At 53.4% G+C, this 22,604-nt stretch overlaps 1 protein-coding gene across 3 annotated transcripts in view; it reads left to right on the forward strand.

The window, feature by feature from the left end:
• Positions 1–609: 609 nt before the first annotated feature.
• The window catches only part of DPYSL3 (dihydropyrimidinase like 3), a 28,651-nt gene continuing 6,656 nt past the window's right edge, over positions 610–22,604 (forward strand). Inside the window, exons 1-7 of one of the 3 annotated variants that reach the window (XM_064724742.1) lie at positions 610–922; positions 14,928–15,016; positions 17,244–17,428; positions 18,403–18,567; positions 18,734–18,795; positions 19,168–19,248; positions 20,326–20,394. In XM_064724742.1, coding sequence (XP_064580812.1) covers positions 629–922; positions 14,928–15,016; positions 17,244–17,428; positions 18,403–18,567; positions 18,734–18,795; positions 19,168–19,248; positions 20,326–20,394 — 945 coding nt within the window. In that variant the 5' untranslated portion in view covers positions 610–628. Of the gene's footprint in view, positions 923–8,733; positions 8,867–9,537; positions 9,643–14,927; positions 15,017–17,243; positions 17,429–18,402; positions 18,568–18,733; positions 18,796–19,167; positions 19,249–20,325; positions 20,395–22,604 lie in introns of those variants that run through there. The other 2 variants (XM_064724744.1, XM_064724743.1) reach the window with 2 other exon arrangements.

Here is a 22,604-nt window from a genome sequence, read left to right on the forward strand (position 1 = left end):
TCACAGGTTACTACTGTTATACAGCCATTAGCATTTGTAAGACCCAGTCTTGGCTGTCCGTCTGCTCTTCGGGCCTCCAGTACTTTTGAAACGAAGTCGCAATGGAGCTCTCCAAGCAACACCTTAAGCTAGCCAAGGCACGGAGCTTGTTGCGCGGTCAGTCAGGAGCAGCGAAGCCTTTGTGCAGGGGACATTGCCTCCGTCCGGCGGCAGCGTCCGCCTGTCCGCAGCGGGTCTGCAGGAACCGCGGCCCGAGCAGAGCGAGGCGCGGCCCCGGCTTGCGGGCTGCACCGCGTACCGGCGGGGGAAAAGCGACACGCGGCTGTCGGGGCCGCTGCCGGTGCGCCCGGGCACAGCCCGCCCGCCGAGCGCCCCGCACGGCCAGCGGCGAGGCGCTCCCGCGCTCCGCCCCGTCCTCACGGCCGCAGCGTCCCGGGAGGGCGGCCGGCGGCAGCGCCCGCACAGCAACGCCCGGCCCGAGGCACACCGGAGCGGCCGCCCCCGGGCCGGACCGAGCGCCACCCACCGGGTCCCGCCGCCCCTCAGCCTCCCGTCGGGTCCGCCCCGCCCTGCGGCCCAGGCCCGCCCCAGCCCGCCCCGTCCGTCCCGTCCTGGCGGCGCGGCGGGGATGGCGGCGGACGGGCGGCGCGACGACGAGGAGCTGCCGGTGTACCTGGCGCGGCCCGGCTCGGCGGCGACGCCTCGTCCGAAGCGCGGGGGGCTCTTCTGCAACGTCGAGGGCGCCTTCGAGAGCAAGACCCTCGACTTTGGGGCGCTGCGCGTTGGGCAGCGCCGCGCCCCGCCGCCGACCGGCCCCGACCCTCCGCCCGCCGCGGCCCCCAGCCCCGCTCAGGACGCTGGCGGCCTCCCCGCCACCGCCGGGGACGAGCGGCTCCAGGACCCGGCCCCCGCGGACGACAGGGTAGGGCCGGCGGCGCGGTGCGGCCGGGCCGGGCCGGCGGGCGCGGGCCCCGGGGCGGGCTCTCGGGGGCGGTGTGGGGCCGCGGGTGGGTCCGGCCGCCGCTCGCCCCTGCGGGAGCCGCTGGCGGTGCTGCGGGGGCTCCTCCGCCCCGGCTGCCCGCAGCTCCCCCGCCGGCCCCGCCGCAAGGCGCCGTCGCGGCCGGCCCCGGGGCGCGGAGCTCCGCCCGCCGAGCGGGGTGTCGGCGGGCTCGCCGCGGCACCGGCACCGTCAGAGTCGCTGGCTCGGTTTGCTGCAGGAACTCTTTTATACTTTTATGAAAGAATAGCTACTCCCGCGGCACCGAACATGGAAGAAAAACAAAAGCAGTGGGGATTTTGGAACTGCTGCTTCAAACCAGGCAGATCCTTATCTCTCTTGGACACAAACTAGAAGTACCACACCAGCAGTGGGGGGCGGCACATTGATCTGGAAGTGACAGCTTTGAAGGTATCACTAGGCACAAAGTTTCTCAATTTACACCAAAGTGAAAGGCATAAATTAATCCATGCAGCTCCACACTATAGTCCTTCTGCTGGAGGGTGAGGTGGCTTGCTGTGCTGGTTCTGGTCCTGTTTGCACTAGCAGTTGGGCAAGAACATGATTAAGTTAATAGTGTTGTGTGAATATCTTGTTTGGGATTTCAGTGGTCCTGTGGCTCATTTTTGCATCAGGCAAGTAAGGCTATTCGCTGTTGTTGGTCAATAAGTTTGTTAGGAGCTGAACTTTTTAATAGCCATCTTAAGGTCACTCTTTTTCAACTGTGAACGGGGCAAACCTCCTCCCACCTCCCCATTTTTGAAGATGGAATAAAAAATCACCTGCATCGTAGCACAGAGAGGTGTAGTGGTTGTCTTGACATTCTGCAGAAACCTCCACTGGGTCTGGAGTGCAAACCCTGATAAACAGCAGGCGCTGGTGCTCTGGAAGCCTAACCTCACTAGCATGAGCCTAGGGGAAGCACGGCAGTGAACTGTGGTAACTTGAGCTGTCTCGATTTTGGGGAAAAGCATCAGGCTGTCCTAAGTGTCCACTGTCTTCTATAGGAATGTCTAGCTAGGCAATGCTTAATTTGACCTTTTTTCATTGCACTTTAATTTCTTCAGCCTCTGCTCTTTGGTTTCTTACTGGCATGGTTTGGCATGTTTCTCAATTCAGGTTCTTGAGCTTTGCTCCTTCACAGCTGTTTTACAAAGTCAGGAACGAAATTAACATTATTCCTGTCAGTATCAACCTTGTCCACGTGGTTTAAGTAGCAGCTGCAGAACTAACCACTGCATTAACAATTTTATGCTGTTGCTTATTGGAAAAGGAGCTGAAACTCCTGACAGCCTGTCTGCATGCTTTGCTGTGAGCTTTGCTTTATTAGCTGTGCCAAAAATTCAAAAAAAGCCTTGTTCCCTTTTAAGGTCTTATGTAGACCCTTATCTCCGGTGTTCTGTAGCTGAGGATTTCCTTCAGCAGCTCCTCTCTTCCTGATGATTTCTGCCTCTAGATTTCTTCCTCTCAGGCCTTCAGCTGATAAGCATCAGGAAAGTAAGGGTCAGTAAGTAAGTAACCCCTTTTATCTGTACGTCTTGCCTAAGAGGGTGGGCAACTTAATGTATGTGTTTTTGTGTGTGCCTGGCTAGAAGGAATTGTGTGATTTGGTATTGTGGCTTTCAAGCTTTGAGGTGGCCCGGAGTAGGACAGTGCAATGGGAAATGAACTGTGCATGCTGAGCCCCATGCCTGCACAGCCATGGGGAGTTTCCCTGTGTTGGACTCTACAGATTCAGGGCAAACAAAGGCACTTTTGTCAAGGCAAATTGAACTTTGAATAATTTCACAGATTAAGAAACAGTGAGAGAGCTCAAGTCATCTACTCTTGCTTAAGCAACTTGTTTATTAGAGAACCTGAAAGTAAGAGACTTGCCTGTGCCCAGGACAACAGACAGATCTGTCTTCTAATTTTTGCAGTGAACAATTTACTGGAAGTACAACAGACCAACACACCTTGTTTGTTTGTTTGTTTTCCTATAATGATATTAATGACAATTAAAGCCCCAACATTTCTACAGGAGACAACTCCAGTGAATAAATGCCTAGTGATAACATGTGGTGTCATGCAACTGGGCAGCATAATATAGACTCAGGCACATGGTCCAACCTTGCTTTGTTTTATCACAAAGTCTATTGGAAGGACAAAAGCTCGGCTGTGTATTGAAGCATACTGAAGTCATAGTGGGGATGTAGCTCAAAGCAGCTGGGAGCTATGCCTTTGCTCTGTCAGTGGGACTTTGAGCTTTGCCAGGGGATTTAGGGACAGAGAGTGACAGTCATTAGCGTGGTGGCCCAAGGGACTGCTGTGTGGTTATGGGGAGCTGCCTCTGTGGGCTGGTGGGCTTCCTGGGGAACAAGAGATGGGCACCTGAATTGTCCTTCAGGTGCTCTTTGCTCAAAGCAGGAGGTTAGTTTCCTTGCTACTGAGTTCTGCTGCAGCAAGAGTTTTTGACACACAAGACTTAAGATTTGGAGGAACAACACTGCTGAGCCAGATTGAAGGCTGATCTGGGCTATTTGTTGTTTTTAATAAGAGTGATTTAACTCAGTGCAGGTTTTCATCAGTAATAGCCTTCTGAAGCGTCCTGTAGTTTTCTCTGAGAGTGTCATGCCATTTGTTAGCCAGAGTGGATTACTGTGTTCCCTTTACTATCATGAAGTAAAAAGAGAGTTTCTCTGAGGTCACAGACAGCGCGCTGTGAATTCCTGTGGCCAGGATGTTCATGGAAGGCGGGTGATGCCTGAGCAGGTACTGGAGAGCCGCAGTCCTGGGCATCCGTGGGGCAGCAGGGCTCTGAGGAGAGGAGCCTTACGCCTGGTGCCTGGGAAGGTCAACCAGCAGCCTCTGGAGGCATCCTCCGCATTTCTCCTCAGTGCTCAGCCATGCAGAGACCCTGCATTTTTACCCTCCTGTGCAGTCACACAGGCAGCAGCACATGGTGCGCACCCGCAGACCCTTGGTCCTTCCCGCTGCACGGTGCTGCAGCTCAAGTTGTCATTTCCAATGCACCTGGCTGTGGTCCCACAAACATGGGATTGTGGCTTCACCGCAGGCTGGGGCAGCTCCGTTGGCTGGAGAGGAAGGGGAAAAGAAATGCAAGGGAAACTAGTGGGCAATGAAAGCAGGCAAAAAGTTCATCCCCTCCACAAGACTGGGAGGAGCCAGTCCTTTGCTTTTCCTGGTGTGTGTGATATCTAGCTTGTGATACACCCTGGAGATACAGGCAGGGCTGCCTCAAATGGAGAACAAAGCTTGGACTAACTTGATCCTCTGTTCGTTTTTCTGACACTTGTAAAATGTGCTCTGACTTCAGCATTCAGCTTTTTGGTTTCCGATGCCAGCAATTTGTAGCAGGAACACCAAGCCAACAGCAGTCTGTGCCTCTTGAGGCAGCTTGGCACAACCTGAAGTTGCAGTTGTGCACTGCCTTTAGCAGTTTAAAATCCTGAATTTGTGGGAGGGATCCGAAAGCACTTCAATAGCATTAACACCTCAATATCACCCCCATTCAGCATCAGTGTTTTGGTTTTACTTGTTCTTTTTATAAGAGAATAATTTGGAGTTACATCATGTCTGTTACTTTAACAAACAATAGGAACAAATCCAACCCACTGAACTAGTTCCTACATAACAAATGCAACAGTTAAACTTGCATTACAGTTTGTGGAGTTGAATACTAAATATTCAGGTCTTAATTGAAAAAAATCCCACTTATATGCGTTTCTGTTTTTTAAGAAATCTGATGCCTGAAGCACAGCAATGAGAGTCAGTTTTTTGGCTGCTTGTGCTAGGACAGAGGTTATTGCCAGCACTTAAGCAAAACTGTTGAGTTTGTTATCCCACTCCCCTGTTTAAGAAGACAGATATTGGATTCCATGGGAGTTATGCAGCAGGGCTAGATTTCCAGAGAAATTAGGGATTCAGTTAAAGAGTTCCTGCTTGCTGCAAAGAGCTTATGTTTTGCCACAAAACTTACCCTGGCATGGAAGTAGTTTGATTTTTCACACTAGCTTGTGGCAATGGTCCTTGGTTTCCTTCTGTCCTCGCTCTCAGCTCTGGGGTCAGGGCTTTGGCAGTGGCTGGCCCTGGTGTGTGGGCAGTGCAGGGGTGGCAGGAGCAGCCTCAGGGGCACTGAGGTGCCAGGCCAGTCTTGCTCTGCCTGGTTTTGATATGATGGTGTGAGTGTTATTTGGGCTGATGTGGTCTTGAAAACAACATGCTCTTCTCGGGAGATGTTGTTCATTATGGAATTTGTAAGCAGAAAAGAAACTGGGTTTTGCAGCCAGGTATAAAACAGATAGCCAGCTCCGCACTGACACAGCCTGTTTTCAGCCTGGTGGAGCAGATATTTCCAGGGATGTGGCAGGGGCTGGGTGTGGTGTGCAGGAAGTGTTCTGGGGGCACAGGACGTCACTTTGGTGAAAGGATGTGTTTCTGTCCCTTGGATTCACTGCCTCTGAAGGAACTTAACCCCTGAAAACTCATCTGCTAGGAGAGCAGAAGGGATGGTTTCATGCAAAGAATATGTGTGGGAGGAGGAGATTGTATGCATGGGGCCAGGCTGGCCTGGCAAATCTGCTGAACATGATGACATTTGAGCCCAGATAGTTCCATGACTGGTGATACCCACTGAATGTTGGTCGTGCCTGTATGAGAGTCGTTGGTCATGGGCTCAGGGCTGGTGGGATCTGCTTTTTCCCTTTGCACTGGAGTTGGGTCAGAAGCCTCCTGGTCCTCATAGAGGGGGTTGAGCCAGGCTGCTGAGCAGTGGTGGGCCACAGTCAGAGCTGCATTTGTTCTGGTGCCAAAGTCCTGGCAGCAGCATGGGCCTTCAATTCAGTCTGCACACCACTGGTGCTCCTCACCCTGCTCTTCTCTTTTGTGGCTGCCACAAACACCTGGAGCCGTGAGCAACTTTTGAGCTCTGAGGATTGCCATTTTAAGTAACTTTCAGATTGACCATGCTTCTCATAGCGGATATTTTAAAGTGTGTGAGTAGCGCCTCACACACTGCACCTGGAAGAGATCCTATGGAAAAAGTTTTTTTCTGTTTTGAATGTTTTGGGCCCAGGGCAGGGTGTTTGATTGTATTTGTGCGAGTGTCACATAGCAACCATGAGGAAAGCACATCTCTTCAAACTAGGGATCTGAAGTCACTGTGGCTGGCCAGCATCCAGGGGGCTGATGCAAGCTTGACTCTTGAAAGTGTCCAAGTGTTGAAGTCAGCAGCATCTGTATAGTCATTTATCTATTATTAACTAATTAACTGCTGCTTTTTCTGAGTCTAGACAAAGTTAATGTGTTACCACCAGGCATGGGGATACTCATAAACTTTCCAGAAAATGTATGAGTGAAGTTTTGAGAGGTTTGGTGATGGGAGCTGAGGCTGTTTCTCACCTCCCAGACCCAGCCAGTCTATTTTCAGTAGAGACCAGGACCCATTCTTGATGCATTGCAGTGTTGTGACAAGAACAGTGTGGTCTGGTACCTGATCTTCTCCCCACAGGCTTTTGGTTGCAGAGGCTGTGGCACAGCACTGCTCCCCCATTCGCTGCCTGGTGCTTGCAGACACCCCTGCTCACAGATCTGCCATAGAGGAGAAGGTTTCCAGCCATCTCTTGCTGCCTGCAGGGCTGCAGCAGCTCGCCAGCAGTGCCATAGTAGCTGGGACAGGGAAACAGGAGAGCCAAGCAGCCCTTGCCATTTTGTCAGTATTTTCCAGTCCTAGTAGTAATAAGTAAGTTGTTGAGCCTCTGCTGTCTTTGACTTCAAACTGGTGAAAGGTTTTTGAGTTTAGAATAAATACAAATTCAGTAAAACTAGCCAAGAACTTCAGCAGAAGCGCGCAGAGTAACAGACTGAGTGGGTGGTAAAAGCCTTAGGCTGGGTTACTGCAGAGCACACGGTACTGACAGTCCACGCTGCTGTCACCCACTTCTCTCGGGGCTTTGTAGCGGTCAGAGCTGGCTGCAGGCTCAGGGGCTGTGCTGTGAGATGGCTCTGCCAGTGCACACACTGGGGAGCAGGGTGCTGGTCAGGCCCCTGATGTCGTTGTTAGGTTCTTGTTCAGAAAGCAAACTGGAGGGAGGGTTTGGGAGTTGGTCACCCAGGTCAGATGGCTTGTTTTTCTGCCAGGAAGTAGAATTGGATTTACAGCAATGTCCTTGCCAGGTGTGGCTGTAAAATTTTCCTAGTGGAGCTGCCTGGCAGCAGGACCTGTAGGAACATCTTGCTGATGGTGTTCAGAGCTCTGCACAAGTGTGGAATTGCAGCTGGCCTGGAAGCGAAAGCAAGGTTCAGGGTGGCCCTGGGTCTTACGACCTGCTGGCAACACAACGGATTGTGGCAAGCAGGAAAGGGTAGACAAATTTGTCCCATTGTGGTACAGCTCTTGCTGGCATGGTCCTGGCCAGCTGTGGGCCAGGCTCGGCATCATCTGTTTCAGCACATGCTGAGTACTTGCAAACAATTCCACCATTCAAACCTTCTACCAAAGTCACAGCAGAGAAAAGGGAAAAAGTCCTTGGAAGAGTCCTTGCCAGCACTTGTAGTGTTCGCATTGCATGTAGGATTCCTGGAGCCAGATGTGTGGTGTATTTTATTATTTTTTAGTGTTTCCAATTCTTGTGCATGTGAAAGAAGGGTGAGGTGATGCAGGTGCATTCCAGCAGCCCAAGACAGCCTGTTCTGTTCCAGACCTTGTTCATTCTACTTGCCAGTGCTACATGGAAAGTCTTGGCCAGCACAGAGCCCTGGTTGTGGCCGCCCCCATGGGCCATCCCCTCAGGCTGGGTGGAGACGCAGACCGACAGCGTCGGTGCCTGGGCCGGTGTCGGTGCTCGATGCCGGTGCTTGTTGCTGGTGCCGGTGCGTGGTGTCAGTGCTCGTTTCTGACGCCCAGGGCCAGTGTCGGTGCTCATTGCCAGTGCCAGGGCCAGTGTCGGTGCCCGGTGTCAGTGCTCGTTTCTGATGCCCAGGGCCAGCGTCAGTGCCCGGTGTTGGTGTCGGTGCCCAGCGTTGGTGCTCGTTGCCGGTGCCTGGTGCCGGTGCTCATTACCGGTGCCCAGGGCCAGTGTCAGTGCCCAGGGTCGGTGCCCGGTGTCGGTGCTTGTTGCCAGTGCCCGGGGCAACTGTGTCGGTGCCTGGGGTCGGTGTTGGTGCCCGGTGTCCGTGCTCGGTGTCCGTGCTCGTTGCCGGTGCCCGGGGTCGGTGCTCGCGATCAGTGCTCGTTGCCGGTGCCCGGTGCCAGTGCTGGGTCGGTGCCGGGTGGTGCCGCGATCGGTGCTCGTGCCGTGCCGGTGCCGTGCTGGTCGGTGCCCGAGTCGTGCCCGCGATCGGTGCTCGTTGCCGGTGCCGGTGCCAGTGCCTGGGGTCGGTGCCCGAGGTCGGTGCTCGTTGCCGGTGCCGGTGCCAGTGCCTGGGGTCGGTGCCGCGATCGGTGTCGTGCCGGTCCGGTGCCAGTGCCTGGGGTCGGTGCTCGTTGCCGGTGCCCGGTGTCGGTGCCCGCGATCGGTGCTCGTTGCCGGTGCCCGGTGCCAGTGCCTGGGGTCGGTGCCCGGGGTCGGTGCTCGTTGCCGGTGCCGGTGCCAGTGCCTGGGGTCGGTGCCCGGGGTCGGTGCCGGCACCTGCCGGGCCGGGCGGGGCGGGGCGGGCGCGCCCTGCGCGGGGCCAGGCCCGGGCGCCCCCTGGCGGCGGCGGGCGGCGCGGTGGGCGGGGCGGGCGGCGGCCGTCCCGGTGCGGCGGGTGCGGGCTCGGTCTCGCCTTTGTGAGAAGCGGCGCGGAGGCAGAACGGGCGGCGGCGGCGGGTCGGGCGGGACCGGCGGTACCATGTCGTACCAGGGCAAGAAAAACATTCCGCGCATCACGGTGGGTGCGGCGGGCGGGGCAGGGCGGCCCGTGGGGCGGGGGGAAACTCGGTGCCGGCGTCCGGCGTTGCGGGTCGGAACGGGGCGGTGGCGGCGTGCAGACAAAGAGCCGCCGCCCGCGCAGGTGTCCCGGCCCCGCTGGTGACCTGTGCTGGGCAGAACCCGCGCCCCCGCGGGCGCAGCGCGGGCTGGAGCGTCGGCGGTGGTCGGTGCCCGGTGCCCGGTGCCGGTGGGGTGTTCCCCGTGCGGGGCCAGCCTCCCGCAGGGCGCTCCCCGTGCTCGGTGCCCCCGCCGAGCAGCTCCTCGCTCTCGCCGTGTCAGGTGCGGCGGTGCCGCTGCGGCGCTCCGGGACCCGCCCGGGAGAGGCGGCGGCGGCGGGCCGGCCCCGGAGCTGCGGGAGCCGCGGTGCCAGCGGTGCCGTGCCGCGGCGCTCCCCGCCGCTCGCCTGCTCTGACCTCTCTCTGCCTGACGCTCTGCTCCAGGCTCGCCCTGCGGAGGGCTCGCTCCTGGGAAGGCAGCCTGCTCTTTCATCTTGCTGGCTTTTCGCTGGCTTCATTGTAGCTCCTGGTTTTTCTATTGAGGACAGTTCTGGCTCTCTGAAGAAAAAGGAAAAGCAAAGCTGCTCTTAAAGAAGCATTAAGATCTTGACCCCTGTAAAGAGAAATTCCTTTGTCAGCCTAGATTCAGATGCTTTCACAAGCAATATTGTGGCTTTACACATACTGCCTTTTCTGTATCCTTAGACCACAATGGAGACACCCCCTACTGCTGCTGCAGGTGGGATTTCTCCCATTCTCTGGGGCTTTTTCTTTATGATACGCCTAATCAATATGCAGGGCTTGTGCTTGCTCCTCTGGGATCCAATGGCAGCTCTCTCCCCTCAGTGGTAACAAAATCTTCCAAGCTGCTTGATTTATCCCTATTAAATCCTTTGCTTTTTTCCTGAAGCTGAAAATGCTGCACTTCTGTCACCTGAGCAATGGGGAGGTTGGGCTTTCATGGAGGATGTATTGGAAAAACTGGGTATTTGTACTTCCCAACAGCTATTGTTTCAACTGCCTAGTGTGTTTCTGGAGATGCAGAAACAATCCCTTCTGGTTCCTCTTGTACTCAACAGTGCTGCAGTCAGTATTTGTAGTCGGTTTCTGCCAGTAACAAGTGAAAAATCAGAGTTTGCCTATTGTATCTGTTTGCAGCAGTTTCTCATCTTTTCCAGGACAGCCATTTTAGTGGAGAGGCCAGGAGCATGAGTGAGTGGTGCATGTGTTAGTGTGAGATAAATTTCTGTGCGAATTATTCCCAACATGAGTTGTAAAAGCCTGGTCAAAAGCTGTATGTGACAGGCAAGACTGTAGTCATTGATGGAAGGCTGGGCGGTGCAGGCACGTCTGTCAGCTGCGCCATGGAGGAAACACGGGGAGGGAGGGTAGCCAAAGCTGTGGCTTCTCAGCCATGGCTCCACCAGCTTGGTATGGATGTGCTGCTCCTCACTGTCTCCTGTTGTGCACCATGCATCAGAGACCACTAAACATCCTATTACGTGTTACATGTGTGCTGATTCTAGGGTGCCCAGCTCAGGAGAATAGCAATTTCAGATCTTGTGTGTCTGTTGAGAGACTTTTTATTGGTTCCTTTTCTTTGGCTGTTTGGAAGGGTGATCAAAATATTTCCCCTCTTGCAGTATGTTTTTCTGCAGGAAGAGAGGTGGAAGATTAAAATCTTGTCCTGATTTTACAAAATACCTGTTAACAGAACTGTTGGTTGAATCAAAATTACTCAGTCTTTGTGCTTTTGTCATAAAGTCCTTTCCTAGGCCAGGTAGACGGGAGATTCCTTTTTTTTTCCTGGTGTGAGCCATGCCCACCCCAATTCCCCTGCTGGAGCCTACAGACATCATCTCTGTGATGTCTCTGCCACCTCTGAAAACAAGGAGGTGTGTGTGGTGTTGGCCAGCATGGTGTACCAGGTACACATGGGGAGGGAGCCTCAGTTACTGACCAGACAGGTTTTGGTGAACTGGTAGCTATCAGTATGTCATTTCTAAGCCACAAACCGTAGGGAATCACAGTGTAGCTGGCAGCTATCTCTCCCTATGACACTAGCCAGGGCTTCTTCCGTGCTGTTGTGTGGTGCATTAGTAAGGAGGAACCATAAGCCTCTGATGAAACACTTCTGCAATTAGTGTCTCTGCTTTTACAAGGGAAAAAGCAGTAAAACCATACACCTGCTTCTGTGCTCCCCTAATTATGCCCTTGTGCTTTGTAAACGAGGTGAGCACTGTTCTTGGCTGGGTTCAGCAGCCGTCTGGAAGTGCAGCCCGCCTTTCTTTCTGCAGCATCACTCTGAAGACCACCTGATACTTTGGGATCTCAAAATGACCAGATGATGCTTAAGGGCACTAGGGGCAGAGTGTGGGCATGAGGGAATGGATGATGGCTTTGAAAGCTTGATCCCAAATGCAGACAGGCAGAGAGACAGGGAGAGTTGTGCATAAAGGCTTGCCAGCATGGAGAGGTGTTGAGGGCTGGTGGCGAATCCGGCAGGTTTTGGCAGAGCTGTGCTGGAGGGAGAGCTCCAGGCTCGGCCTCGTAGGCGTCTCTTGTGCCTGAAGGCACCACAGCGGTGGCAGAGGAGCTGTCCCTGGCTGCTTTGGAGGCAGTGTCCGCAGGCACAGTGAGACCTGCTATGGGAACAGTGCATTTATTGTGGTCTGGGGCTGCTCTGGAGCATGCACTGAAGAAGCCTAGCTGTTAACTCAGACTCATTTCCTCATAAGTGCTTCATTCTCTTCCTTTCTTCTTTCCCTGCCTCTTGTCACCTGGGTGCACTCCTGAACGGTGCCAGAGCCTGTAGGCATGTCATTTGGATTTTCCTTATTCGATTTAGTTGCATTTGTTTCCATGCAGTCAGTGGGTGGGTGCTGGTGCAGTCCCTTTGCTGTCGGGTGGGCACGGTGGGTTCTAGCAGTGCCTGATCTCCTGAATGGATGCCTTGTTTGTGCTTCAGCCACTGTGGATCTCTCAGTTTTGTGTACTGACAGCACTGAGCAGCCCTTCACATCTACCACAGAATGACCTCTTGTGAGTGTGGAGCAGGCATATTTCTTGAGCTCAAAATTAACACTTTATTTAGTAATTGCCAATGGGACAGTCTCCTGCACCTGTGCTGCCTCTGCCTGACTGCCTTGGCTTCCTCCACTTGATGTGCAGGGAAGGGCAGGCCAGCATCAGTATTTGCTGATGTTCCCGCACTCTAGTGAGAACCAGCTCCAGGAATTCAGGAAAGCAAGTTGGAGAGGGCAAGACAAAAAAAATGGAGGGCTGTTAGTGGATTTGGGCGGGGAGATTTTTTTTTGTTAGTGAGTCTGTGCTCAGGGCCCTCAGCCCCAAAGCTGAGCAGCGCCCAGCATGTGCCCCATGGGCAGAGGCGTGGCACAGCTGTGCTCTGGCCCAAGCACCTGGGGCTGCCCAGCCAGTGCACGCCGGCTGTCCTTGTGCTCCAGCTGCTCCTGAGACGTCCCTAGGTCGCCGGTCAAGATCAGGATCTCTGTGTGCTCATGGAGTGCAGCATGTCGAAGGAGCTGTGCATGGAGGGCTGTGGCATGCCCTCGCTTCCAGGCCCCCCTTAGCACAGTTTGGGCACTCCTCTGCCCGATGTGCCAGCTGGGGTCGGGGAAGAAGCGGGGCTGACCCCGGCTCTGCTTGTTGGAGGGGACGGTGAGTGGCAGGAGAGCCGGGAGCAGCTCAGCTGAGCTCTTTTCCTGGTGAGGGAGCAGGAGAGGCTCCCTTGGACTGTGCTGGCGGGGAGGGTGAGATCCCCTTGCCGGGGTGCCGGCCGTGTGCGGGGCAGCGGGGCCGTGTGCGGGGCGGGTGGAGCCGCTCCCCGGCCGTGTGCGGGGCAGCCCGGGCCGTGTGCGGGGCGGGTGGAGCCGCTCCCCGGCCGTGTGCGGGGCAGCGGGGCCGAGTGCGGGGCGGGTGGAGCCGCTCCCCGGCCGTGTGCGGGCAGCGGGGCCGAGTGCGGGGCGGGCGGGGCCGTGTGCGGGGCCGCTCCCGGGCCGTGTGCGGGGCAGCCCGGGCCGAGTGCGGGGGGGGTGGGGCCGCCCCCGGCCGTGTGCGGGGCAGCCCGGGCCGTGTGCGGGACCGCTCCCCGGCCGTGTGTGGGGCGGGTGGAGCCGCTCCCCAGCCGTGTGCGGGGCCGCTCCCCGGCCGTGTGCGGGGCCGCTCCCCGGCCGTGTGCGGGGCAGCCCGGGCCGTGTGCGGGGCCCCTCCCCGGCCGTGTGCGGGGCAGCTCGGGCCGTGTGCGGGGCCGCTCCCCAGCCGTGTGCGGGGCCGCTCCCCAGCCGTGTGCGGGGCAGCCCGGGCCTGTGCGGGGCAGCGGGCGGCTGCGGCGGGGCCGTGACGCGGGGCCGCCTCCCCAGCCTGTCGTCCCGGCGTGTGCTGGCGAGCTGGTAACGCTGGGCTGGCTGGGCTTGGCTGCGGCGGCGAGCAGCGGCCGGGGTTCCTCTTTCCCCGTTCCTTTGTCTCCGCTGGTGTCCATGTGGGATTTGCTGAATAACGCACCGGGGTCTGGCGTTGGGCTGCTGCCGGGATGCAGGAGTATTCTTTGCATCCTTCTGTTGACAGAAGGGTGCAAATTCCCACTATGGTGGCGATACTTCGGAAATGGCCCCAGGGGTAGCGCGTGGAGAGCAAACCATTTGCCTGCAGAGCAGTTAACCATTGCCAGAGCGTCACAAGGTGAGGCTGGCATGTGAGCCCCGCTGAAGGCTCTGGTGGCCTTGTCCAGGCTCAGACTGTGGAAAGGGAATGTATTTACGTGCCAGAACCTGGGCTGTGGGCAGCAGGGGTAACAGAGAGGAACGTAAGGGGTGGTTAAGAGCTGAAGAGTTGTTGGAGGTGTTTTAAGCAGTGGTAGCAACATGTTTCTGCACACATTAGCTGTGTCGCTGAATCACGCAGATATGGACATCAGTGGTTGCCCTCACTGCCTGCAGCTGCTTGTGCAGCCTTGTGCAGGTGGAGGTAGGTAGAAGAGCAGGACCTCAGCCATCCCAGTTCCTCTGGACAGGGTCTGTTTTCCACAGGACAGTGCCCATCCTCTCCCATCAGTGTATGCTGAGTTGTCTGGTCCAAAAGTGTGAATGCAGGAAGAGCATAAGGACAGTTCTGGTTGGGGTGTTCCTCTGGCGTCTGGCTGTGCTCCTTTGGAGAAGGCTGCTGGCCATTTTGGTCAATAGAAAGGAGAAGAGAAGAGATGGTAAATCATGAGGTTGGAGTGCAGTCCAGTGCCTCCTGGTTTTTGTATAGACCTGTGAAATGCCTCAGAAGCATTATCCCAAGCACAGCAGGAGAGTGGCAGATTAACAGCTGATTGCCTGTCCTGTTGGTGGTTTTTGCAAGGTGGTAACAGAGGAGAGAGTAACTTGTCTTCTTTAATGCAACTTATTTTACATGGTGTCATTAGAGACATGCCCTTAGTACAAACTTGCTCTAAATGCTGATCTGTGGCTCATGCTGGCTGCCAAGTAATGTGCATAATGTCCCAGCATAGGAAGCTTTTGACTTCTCTCTATATTTTAGGGAAGCATATTTGCTGTGTCCCCAGTGACTCTCCCCTGTGCTCAGTCTGCCTCGGTGGTGTTTCTGGCAGCCCTTCTCCCACTTAGAAACATCTTTAGGAGTATGACGTTTTCAATCCTTGCTCTTGTAGTGTTGTTTGGAGTGTTGACACAGGTCCAGTGACCTTTCTGCAGCATCGGTGGTTGAGGTGAGCAGTGGGAGAGCACCTGTACAGCGTGCTGAGAATCATAAAATCATAATATTTTAAGGGGTCGGAATGGACCTTAAAAGATCATGTAGTCCAAACCCCCTCTCGTGGGACACTTCCCACTAGATCAGGTTGCTCAAGGACTTAACCAACCCAGCTTTGAATACCACCAGCATTGGGACATCCATAACCTCCCTGGGCAACCTGTTCCAGTATGTAACCACCCTCTCAGTCAAAAGTGAACGAAGCATGTGTGTTATGTGCTACTGACAGCTGCTGTGCTCTTCCCTTTTCAGAGTGATCGTCTCCTTATTAAAGGAGGGCGAATAGTCAATGATGACCAGTCATTCTATGCTGACATTTATGTGGAGGATGGCCTCATAAAGTGAGTATTTGATTTCTATCATCTTCATCTCCTTTTAAACTGGCTTCAGGTTGGGTGGTTATTGGCTTTTAGTGGATGTGGTATGTGCCCAACTTGCCGGGCAGTAAAGCCTGATAACCCTCTCTATTCAGAGGCTCAACTCTCTGCAGTGTGTGTAAGCACATATGTGATTGTCTCATGTGTTCTCAGAGGAGTTCCAGTGACTGAATTGCTGTCAGGCTTGTGGGATCGTGATACTGCGTCCATTGTACAGCAAAGTTGTTTCTAATTGCACCAGGAACAAGGTTTATCTTTGACTTCTCTTTTGCCCTGTGTTAACTGTATTAGCATGAATGACCCCACACAAGATGCTGTTTGTTAGTACTTACAAGGATAGTGCTGTGCTGCAAGTCATCTGCATCCTTGAGATTTCCAGGAATTGCAGGGAAACCTCTGGGTTCCCCCGGCTTCTCCGTGTCTGTCTCAGAGCTGCAGGAATAGCTCACTTGTTTAAAGTTTGCCATTCAAACTTGGCAAAGGAATTGTGCTCCACACTGGGTGAAGTGAAAGAACCATGATATTTATAGCCCTGAGATTTGAAAAGGCATTGCTTGCTCTATGGTAGCAGTTATTTATCCACCCTTACCAGGGTGGTAGATGCTAAATATCCACCATCAGATAAATACTTTGAGAAGTGTGAATGTATTTTTATCTGGTGGACAAGACCATTTGTGATCGACAAGTGCTTGTACACAGGCAGGGATCAGAGCCAGCTTCTGGTGTTGCTGTGGTGCATGCTTTCTGAGTATTCGTGGGCAAATCACTGAGCCTCATCTACAGCCTGGAGGCCACAGAATTTCACTGCCTTGGGAGCTAAATGCTCTTACAAGTGAATTCTGCGAAGAATACAGTAAGCAATTAAAAACCTTTAGTGATGGATTCATCTCCATAAAAGCAGTGGGAAGAGCTGCTGATTTATTGCTGTGAGGACAGTAAAGTGAGCAGTTCTGTCCACAGAATTTTTGTTACACTATGGAAAAAAAAACCTGCAAAGTGACTCAGCTTGAATGAAATACAAAAATGGAATTTGTTTCTCATTTTTACCTCCCCAGTGTGCCAAGGAAATCAGAAGTTTTCCACTAAAACCAACTTTAAAGTTAACCTTTAAGGAAGAGATTTGAAGGCTGAGTTGAACATATGGACACATAAAGGGGTTGAGGGAACAGGGGCTGAAAAAGGGAATGCTGAGGTTCAGGTAACTTGGCCTGCAGGAGGGCCGGATATGTCAGGTTGTGCTCAAACAGGACAGGACCCAGAGCACTGTAGTTGTGTATTAGGTTACTGGCGCATTTATGCTGGAACTCTCTAGATTTCCTGTTTTCAGAAGACATTTTTAGGTACTTGTGATTTTAGCTGCCTTAACTACAGTGAGGCCCTGCTGATAGCAAAGCTGTCCTTCAGGGTCGCAGAAGAGACAAGGTGAGAGGGGGGACCGTGCATTTCTTGGGAAGGTGGTGAGCCCAGAGCGTGCCGGCTGTGCCATGAGCCCAGCAGGCTGCAGCCGGTCTAGCTGGGCGCTTGCTGAGCTATTTCCCAGCTCCCAGGAGTCCCTTCACTCTTGGGACTTTGTGCTGTGAGCAGCATTGCAAGTCCCTAATAAGCCCTGAGCTGGTCTAGCAGCTGTGGCATTACAGTGGAAATCATCTTTATCTGTAAGTAAGCTCAGACTTGATCCTTACTTAAGGTGGGCAGAAGGACGGGAGACAGGAGAAATTAGGGGTGTAGCTCACTTGGAAGCAGGGCTGGTGTTGGGTTTTGTGGGCATGCACCCTGGGTGAGCAGTTAGAGCTGCTATGCTGAAATGCATGCTGCAGCCTGTTTCCTGAGCCTGCGTGGGATGAGGTGTCCTAGGCAGGTTCTCACCACGCTCTGCAGGGATCACCATCAGACCATGCTCCCCAGCTACCCCAACCCAGTGTGTGCCCCGGGCAGCAAGTGCCATCCGAGTCACCTGCAGAGCAGCTGGGCAGATGGCAGCCACCCCTGAGCTGAGCACAGCATAGGTGTGAGCAAGCCAGACAATGCTGTATGTTGCTGCAGAGTGCAGTGAGCCTGGGTCTGGGGGTGTTCCCAGAGTGGGGGGTTCCTGCTGGCACGGAGCTGCCCTGGCAGTCCCTGGCTGAGCTGTTCAGAAGTTAAGTTGTGGCAGGTTTTCCTTTGTGAGAGTATCTTGGTGTGATCTTATCAGGCAGATCGGAGACAACCTGATTGTTCCTGGAGGGGTCAAAACCATAGAAGCCAATGGGAAGATGGTGATCCCTGGAGGAATTGATGTCCACACTCGCCTGCAGATGCCATACAAGGGAATGACCTCTGTGGATGATTTCTTCCAAGGAACAAAAGCAGCTCTGGCTGGTGGAACCACCATGATTAGTAAGTGCAGTAGGCATGGCCTGTGCATGACACCCCCCAGTATTCTTGCAAGATCACCCAGTTCTTTATTTTTTAGTGTACTTTTCTCAGTCTTCTGTGTTTTCAAAGCCCATGACAGTGTGTTCATATTTTCTGTGATCTCTGTCAGTGCAGTCTAGGGAGTAAGGATTGGGATGAATCTTTTGATCCTTAGTAATGATGAAATGATAGGACAGGAGATGTGCATAGGACCCCTTAGCCTTGGAGATTCTGTGTTCTGCAGTGCTTGTCTGCAGCCACTCTTGCCTCTGGGAGCCTCAAAAAGGAGCAATGGCATAACTTCTCTGTTAAATAACAGTAGGGCAGCATGGTGCTCAGATGGCTCTGAGCAGAGGAACAGAGCAGTATGTTGGCATCGCACACTGCTCAAAAATAAACAGTGCTAACGAAAAAGGAAAGGCAATTCTGAGGTCCTTTTCTGGAGGATGCTATGGCTGTGCACTGGTTTGAGGTCCAGGTGTTGTCCTGTGCAGTGATTACAGTTGTGTGCACTGCAGGGTTTCTTGGGATGCAGGAGCAAGGTTTGATCCTTCCAATAAAGGACTGAGTTCCTTGTCCTCCCCCCACCATTTTTCCTTCCTCTATGCCAAAAAAAACCCACAAAGTTTTGTGAAATGGTCTGTGGCAAAGTGTGGAGATTCCATGCTGTGCAATTAAAGGTGCATTAGTGTTGCAGTGTGGCAGGAGGCTGTGTGCTAATGGGGTGGGAGTGGGGATGGGGACAGCTTTCAGACAGTTTCTCAGCAGAAGCGTGTAAAAACCCCTGATCCTGTGCCAGAGGCCATTACACAAAGGCTCTGTGCACTTCCCTGCCAATAAATGCATTGAGGAGCCGAGGCACGCTGTGGAGGTGAGCTGCCCTGAAGCTGCTGAAGAGGCCCGCGTGGGCGGTGGGCTGGGAGCCCTTGGGCAGCCCTTGCTTGCTGTGCCTGCAGTTGATCATGTGGTGCCGGAGCCCGAGTGCAGCCTGGCCGAGGCGCTGGAGCGGTGGCGGGAGTGGGCGGACGGCAAGGCCTGCTGCGACTACGCCCTGCACGTGGACATCCCTCGCTGGAGCGACCGCGTCCGGCAGGAGCTGCACGCCATGGTCCAGGAGAAAGGTCTGTGTGCTGCGCCTCCCTGTCCCCGGCCAGGCAGGGCGAGAGGCGGCTGCGCTGCTGGGCGCCTGCAGGGTTCTGTGCCCGCAGGGCGGCTGTGGGGAGGGTGGCCAGAGCAGGCAGCCTGACCTACCCAGCTCAGCTCTCTCTCCTCTCTGCCCTGCCCCAGGTGTTAACTCCTTCATGGTGTACATGGCCTACAAGGATTTGTACCAGATGTCCAACACTGAGGTGAGACCCCCCTGCACCGCCATGGTTGTGTTGATTCAAGGAGCAGTGCAGGGTGAGAGCCATGGTGGGCGTGGGGCAGCTCATAAGGCTGGTACCTATTGCCCCTGGCCAGTCCTTGCTGCTGCTCCCCTCTACCCTGGCTGCCTGGCTGGGCTCCTGCACTGCAGGTGGAGACACAGGTCTAGTGTGGAGATCACCAGGAACATCTGCTGGTGACTCTGTTCTTCAGAGAGCCGGTCCCTGCACAGCCGGAGCTCTGCCTGGCATGGCTACACTGGGTCCTGCTGCTGCCAGGGCCGTGGGTCGAAGGGCATGAGGGGTGCCAGGGCCCTGGGCAGCCTGCTCACTAATAATTTCTTGTCTCTCTTTTAGCTGTATGAGATTTTCAGCTGCCTGGCAGAGCTGGGTGCCATAGCTCAAGTTCATGCAGAAAATGGGGATATAATTGCACAGGTAACTAACTACTTCTGGTATACAAGAAGTAGAAATGTGTATCAGGGAGATTTGATGTGGGGCATTAGTAAAATGGCTCTGAAGGTGGACATCTTGTGCAAGGTGATATCTTTGCTGTTCAGCAGCAATATCAAAGTTGGCAAGATTTTTTGTTGTGAATATCGTGTGCATAAGCGAATGTGAAATAGTGCATTAGCAATTACCTAAATGGAAGTGAGTGTCCATCAAGTAGGATATGTTTGCTGTAGCTGCCTTCAGTGAGGAGAGGCAGAGACCTTTGCCTTGCACATAACAAACCAGGAGAGGTAAAGTCCATTGAGAACTGCCTTGGCAAGAGAGATTTTCTCCCTGTAAGCAAACAGGTAGCTAATGAAGCTGGATTTACAGGGCAGATGTTCTGAGGGACATGGTTGAGTGATCAAGTGGGTAGTGTGTATTGGCCTGCTGTGCTGTAATTGGTGCTGGTTGACAGAAGGTCCAAATGTTTTCAGTTCTCATTAGGACGCAGAAGACATTGCTCAGTTAAGCTCTACAACTATTTGGTTTTTTCTCTCTCTTGTTCTTGGGAGTTGAAGGAGCATGAACCAAGAAGTCATTCTTTGAGCATCTTTTCAGACTACAAGAATTAGTTTTTGTTTGGACTTTTTAGAGCTGCAGTGCACAGTTGGATGGCTCCTTCACATGAGAACTGAGTGGTCTGAGGAATTGTATTGGCCAGAGCTTATCTTTATTTTAGCACCTGCCTAATCATAAAATGCCCCAAAATTACTAATTAGTAGCACTTCACAGACCTGGGAACTGGAGAGGATTGGGAGTTTTGTAGCCCTGTTTTGTTGCCACATTGTTCTTGTTTCACTGAAGTTGGTTTAACTCAGTGCCTGCCCTCCCATTGCCCCATGTTCCCTCCTTCTCTTTCAAATCCCTTGAGGGTACAGCAGCCTCTCCCCATGCTTGGTGGTCCCACAGGGCATAAGGTGTTGATGGTCCTGAGGGAAGGGCTTGACACAGAAGGGATCTGCTTTTTTGTGGTCGATAGTTTCAGTCCTGTAATATCGCTCTGCTCTTTTGATGTCCTAGGAACAAGCCAGGATGTTGGAGATGGGAATAACAGGCCCTGAAGGCCATGTGCTGAGCAGACCTGAGGAGGTAAGATCAGAGGACAGCTCAGCCTTGCTTCACTGAAGAGTTTTCCCAGTCACAGAAGGGCTCAGTGTGTTCAGTGGGGCCAAGCAAGCATCAGGGCAGGGGAGAGTGTGTGTATGTCCAGGGGTATCCATTTTTACAGGCACTGCTGTCTGTTTCATCAGCAGCCCAGGAAAGAGCAAGATGCATGTTTGTGACAGACATTTCTTAGTTGTGCTTGAGTTGCCCAGCAGAGACAGAAGCCCTGGTTCTGAGTCTCACAGAGAGGAATCAATCAACCAAAATCTCTGTATGGCTGTAGCAGTCTTTGAGGCTGCTTTGGGGGCATTTGTCTTATGTAGGTGACTCCACAGGTGTGAGAAAGAAGCCTAAGAAGAATCTACTGACGTGTTTTAGAATTCACTGTTCACGTCTAAGTGCTGACAGATTCCAGCCTTTTCCTCCTTTATATTTGCTTAGTCTCCAAAGTGTGCTTCAGAGGCAGACGGACGAAGCCACTGTTTGAAGGAGTGGGAGGGAAAGAGAAGGGGAATTCTCTGGTTACAATTCATTGTCAGAACACTAATGAGATTACTTCTAATTTTAGCTTGTATGGATTTTTCTGTTTGGTCCATTAATATAAGTTGAGTCTAATTTTAGATAGGTTCCCTTCACATAACTCCCTGCTGAGAGGTACTTTGACTTCCCACAGCATGTGAAAGAAGAAAACAATAGGAATTTGGTACAGTAGCAAAGTTAAGCAGGGAAGCACAGGGACAGATTTGTACTTGAGGTCCTTCTGAAATAAAATCAGTTGGCTTAAATTAAAAGTGTAGGAAGTTGGCTGTGTTTGGGCTACTAGCAACATAAATGGCCTAGTGTAATAATAGTACTTACTCCCTTTGAAATACAAGAGTATAAAGCATTTTCCTGTACAGGGAAGAGTCTCAGTGTCAAACACAGTAGCTCAGAGTCCCTCTTATTTTTATGACTCTAACCTGTTGCCACTAGTTGGCAAGCTGAAGTGCAATTACGGGAAGCTGTGGTAGTGCCCAGATTTGAGAACTGTCCTGTTACCATACACAGTGCAGATCTCATCCAAAGCCAGTAAAACATTGTTAGGTGTTTGATCTTGAAATGCCATTAAAGTATAAGGCAAATGAGAACAGTGCAAGGCTGTGGATATTATGCATTCAGCCAAATTCAGATCTCATTGCCTTTGAAAATAAAGTGTCCTTCTTCCAGAATATACTCTTCCTTGGAAAATGTTAGGTGGAGCACAAATGACCCTGCTACCACATAAAGCCTGCAGACAGATGGCAAAGCATTAGGAGAGTGCTCTGTGGCTCTGTGGGTCTTCTCTGTCCTGGAGGGACCTCAGTGGGGGTTAAAGGCATGTTCTTCTGTCAGGGGATGGTGGTGACTTGGCAGGGCAGGATGATGCAGCTCCAGATGGTAACCTGCTCTGAGGGTGTGCAGCGATGGCTGTTTGCTCCTGTCCACGTGTTAAACCCCATCAACTACTGCAGCCCTAAGTATGGTGATAAAAAATCACTTCTCACCTTAATTTCTGTTTTAAGAGTCTTTAAGAAGAGAAAAACCTATTTTCACTGTACAGCAAATAGATCTGCAGAAGTATGAGAGAAGTGCATGTGTGTCTGGATGCAGTGCTCTGCTTCTCTGCCCTGGGACATTTCGGCTGGCATGGTCCCAGGCATTGCCCTGGGGGCTGGCTAATTGTGTCTTTTTAAGGCTTCTGTTTTGAACTTTCTCAAGCCAACACTTGAAGCCAAATGGAGCAAACACTTGGAGAGCTCTGGGGCTGAGCTCAGGCTGGGCACAGGCTGATGTAATGGTCCAAAGATATCCCTCCTGGCGGAAACCTACCCTCCACTAACAGCAGGACAGTGAGATGGGGCAGCTGTCAGCAGGCTGGGGCAAGCAGAAGCTGCACTGCTGGATGGCCAGGCCTCAGACACAGGCTGCCAGCCAGCGTGCAGCCCTCTGCACCCTGCCATGGGGGTGACAGGGGACATCTGGTGAAACCTGCTGCAGCTGTAGGACGGCCTGGAGCAGGGGAGTGCTGTGGAAGGGTGGACCTTGCCGCGCCCTGGCAGCAGCCTGCAAGCGGGGCTGGGCAGCAGCCCCTGGGCTCCTTGGGCTGCCATGAGAGCTGGAACCAGGCAGTGGAAAGAACAGCAGATGCAGCTCTGCTGGCCCCTGCGCAGGGCTCA

Source organism: Zonotrichia leucophrys, chromosome 13 (genome assembly GCF_028769735.1).
Source record: "Zonotrichia leucophrys gambelii isolate GWCS_2022_RI chromosome 13, RI_Zleu_2.0, whole genome shotgun sequence".
In the NCBI taxonomy this organism is placed as follows: domain Eukaryota; kingdom Metazoa; phylum Chordata; class Aves; order Passeriformes; family Passerellidae; genus Zonotrichia; species Zonotrichia leucophrys.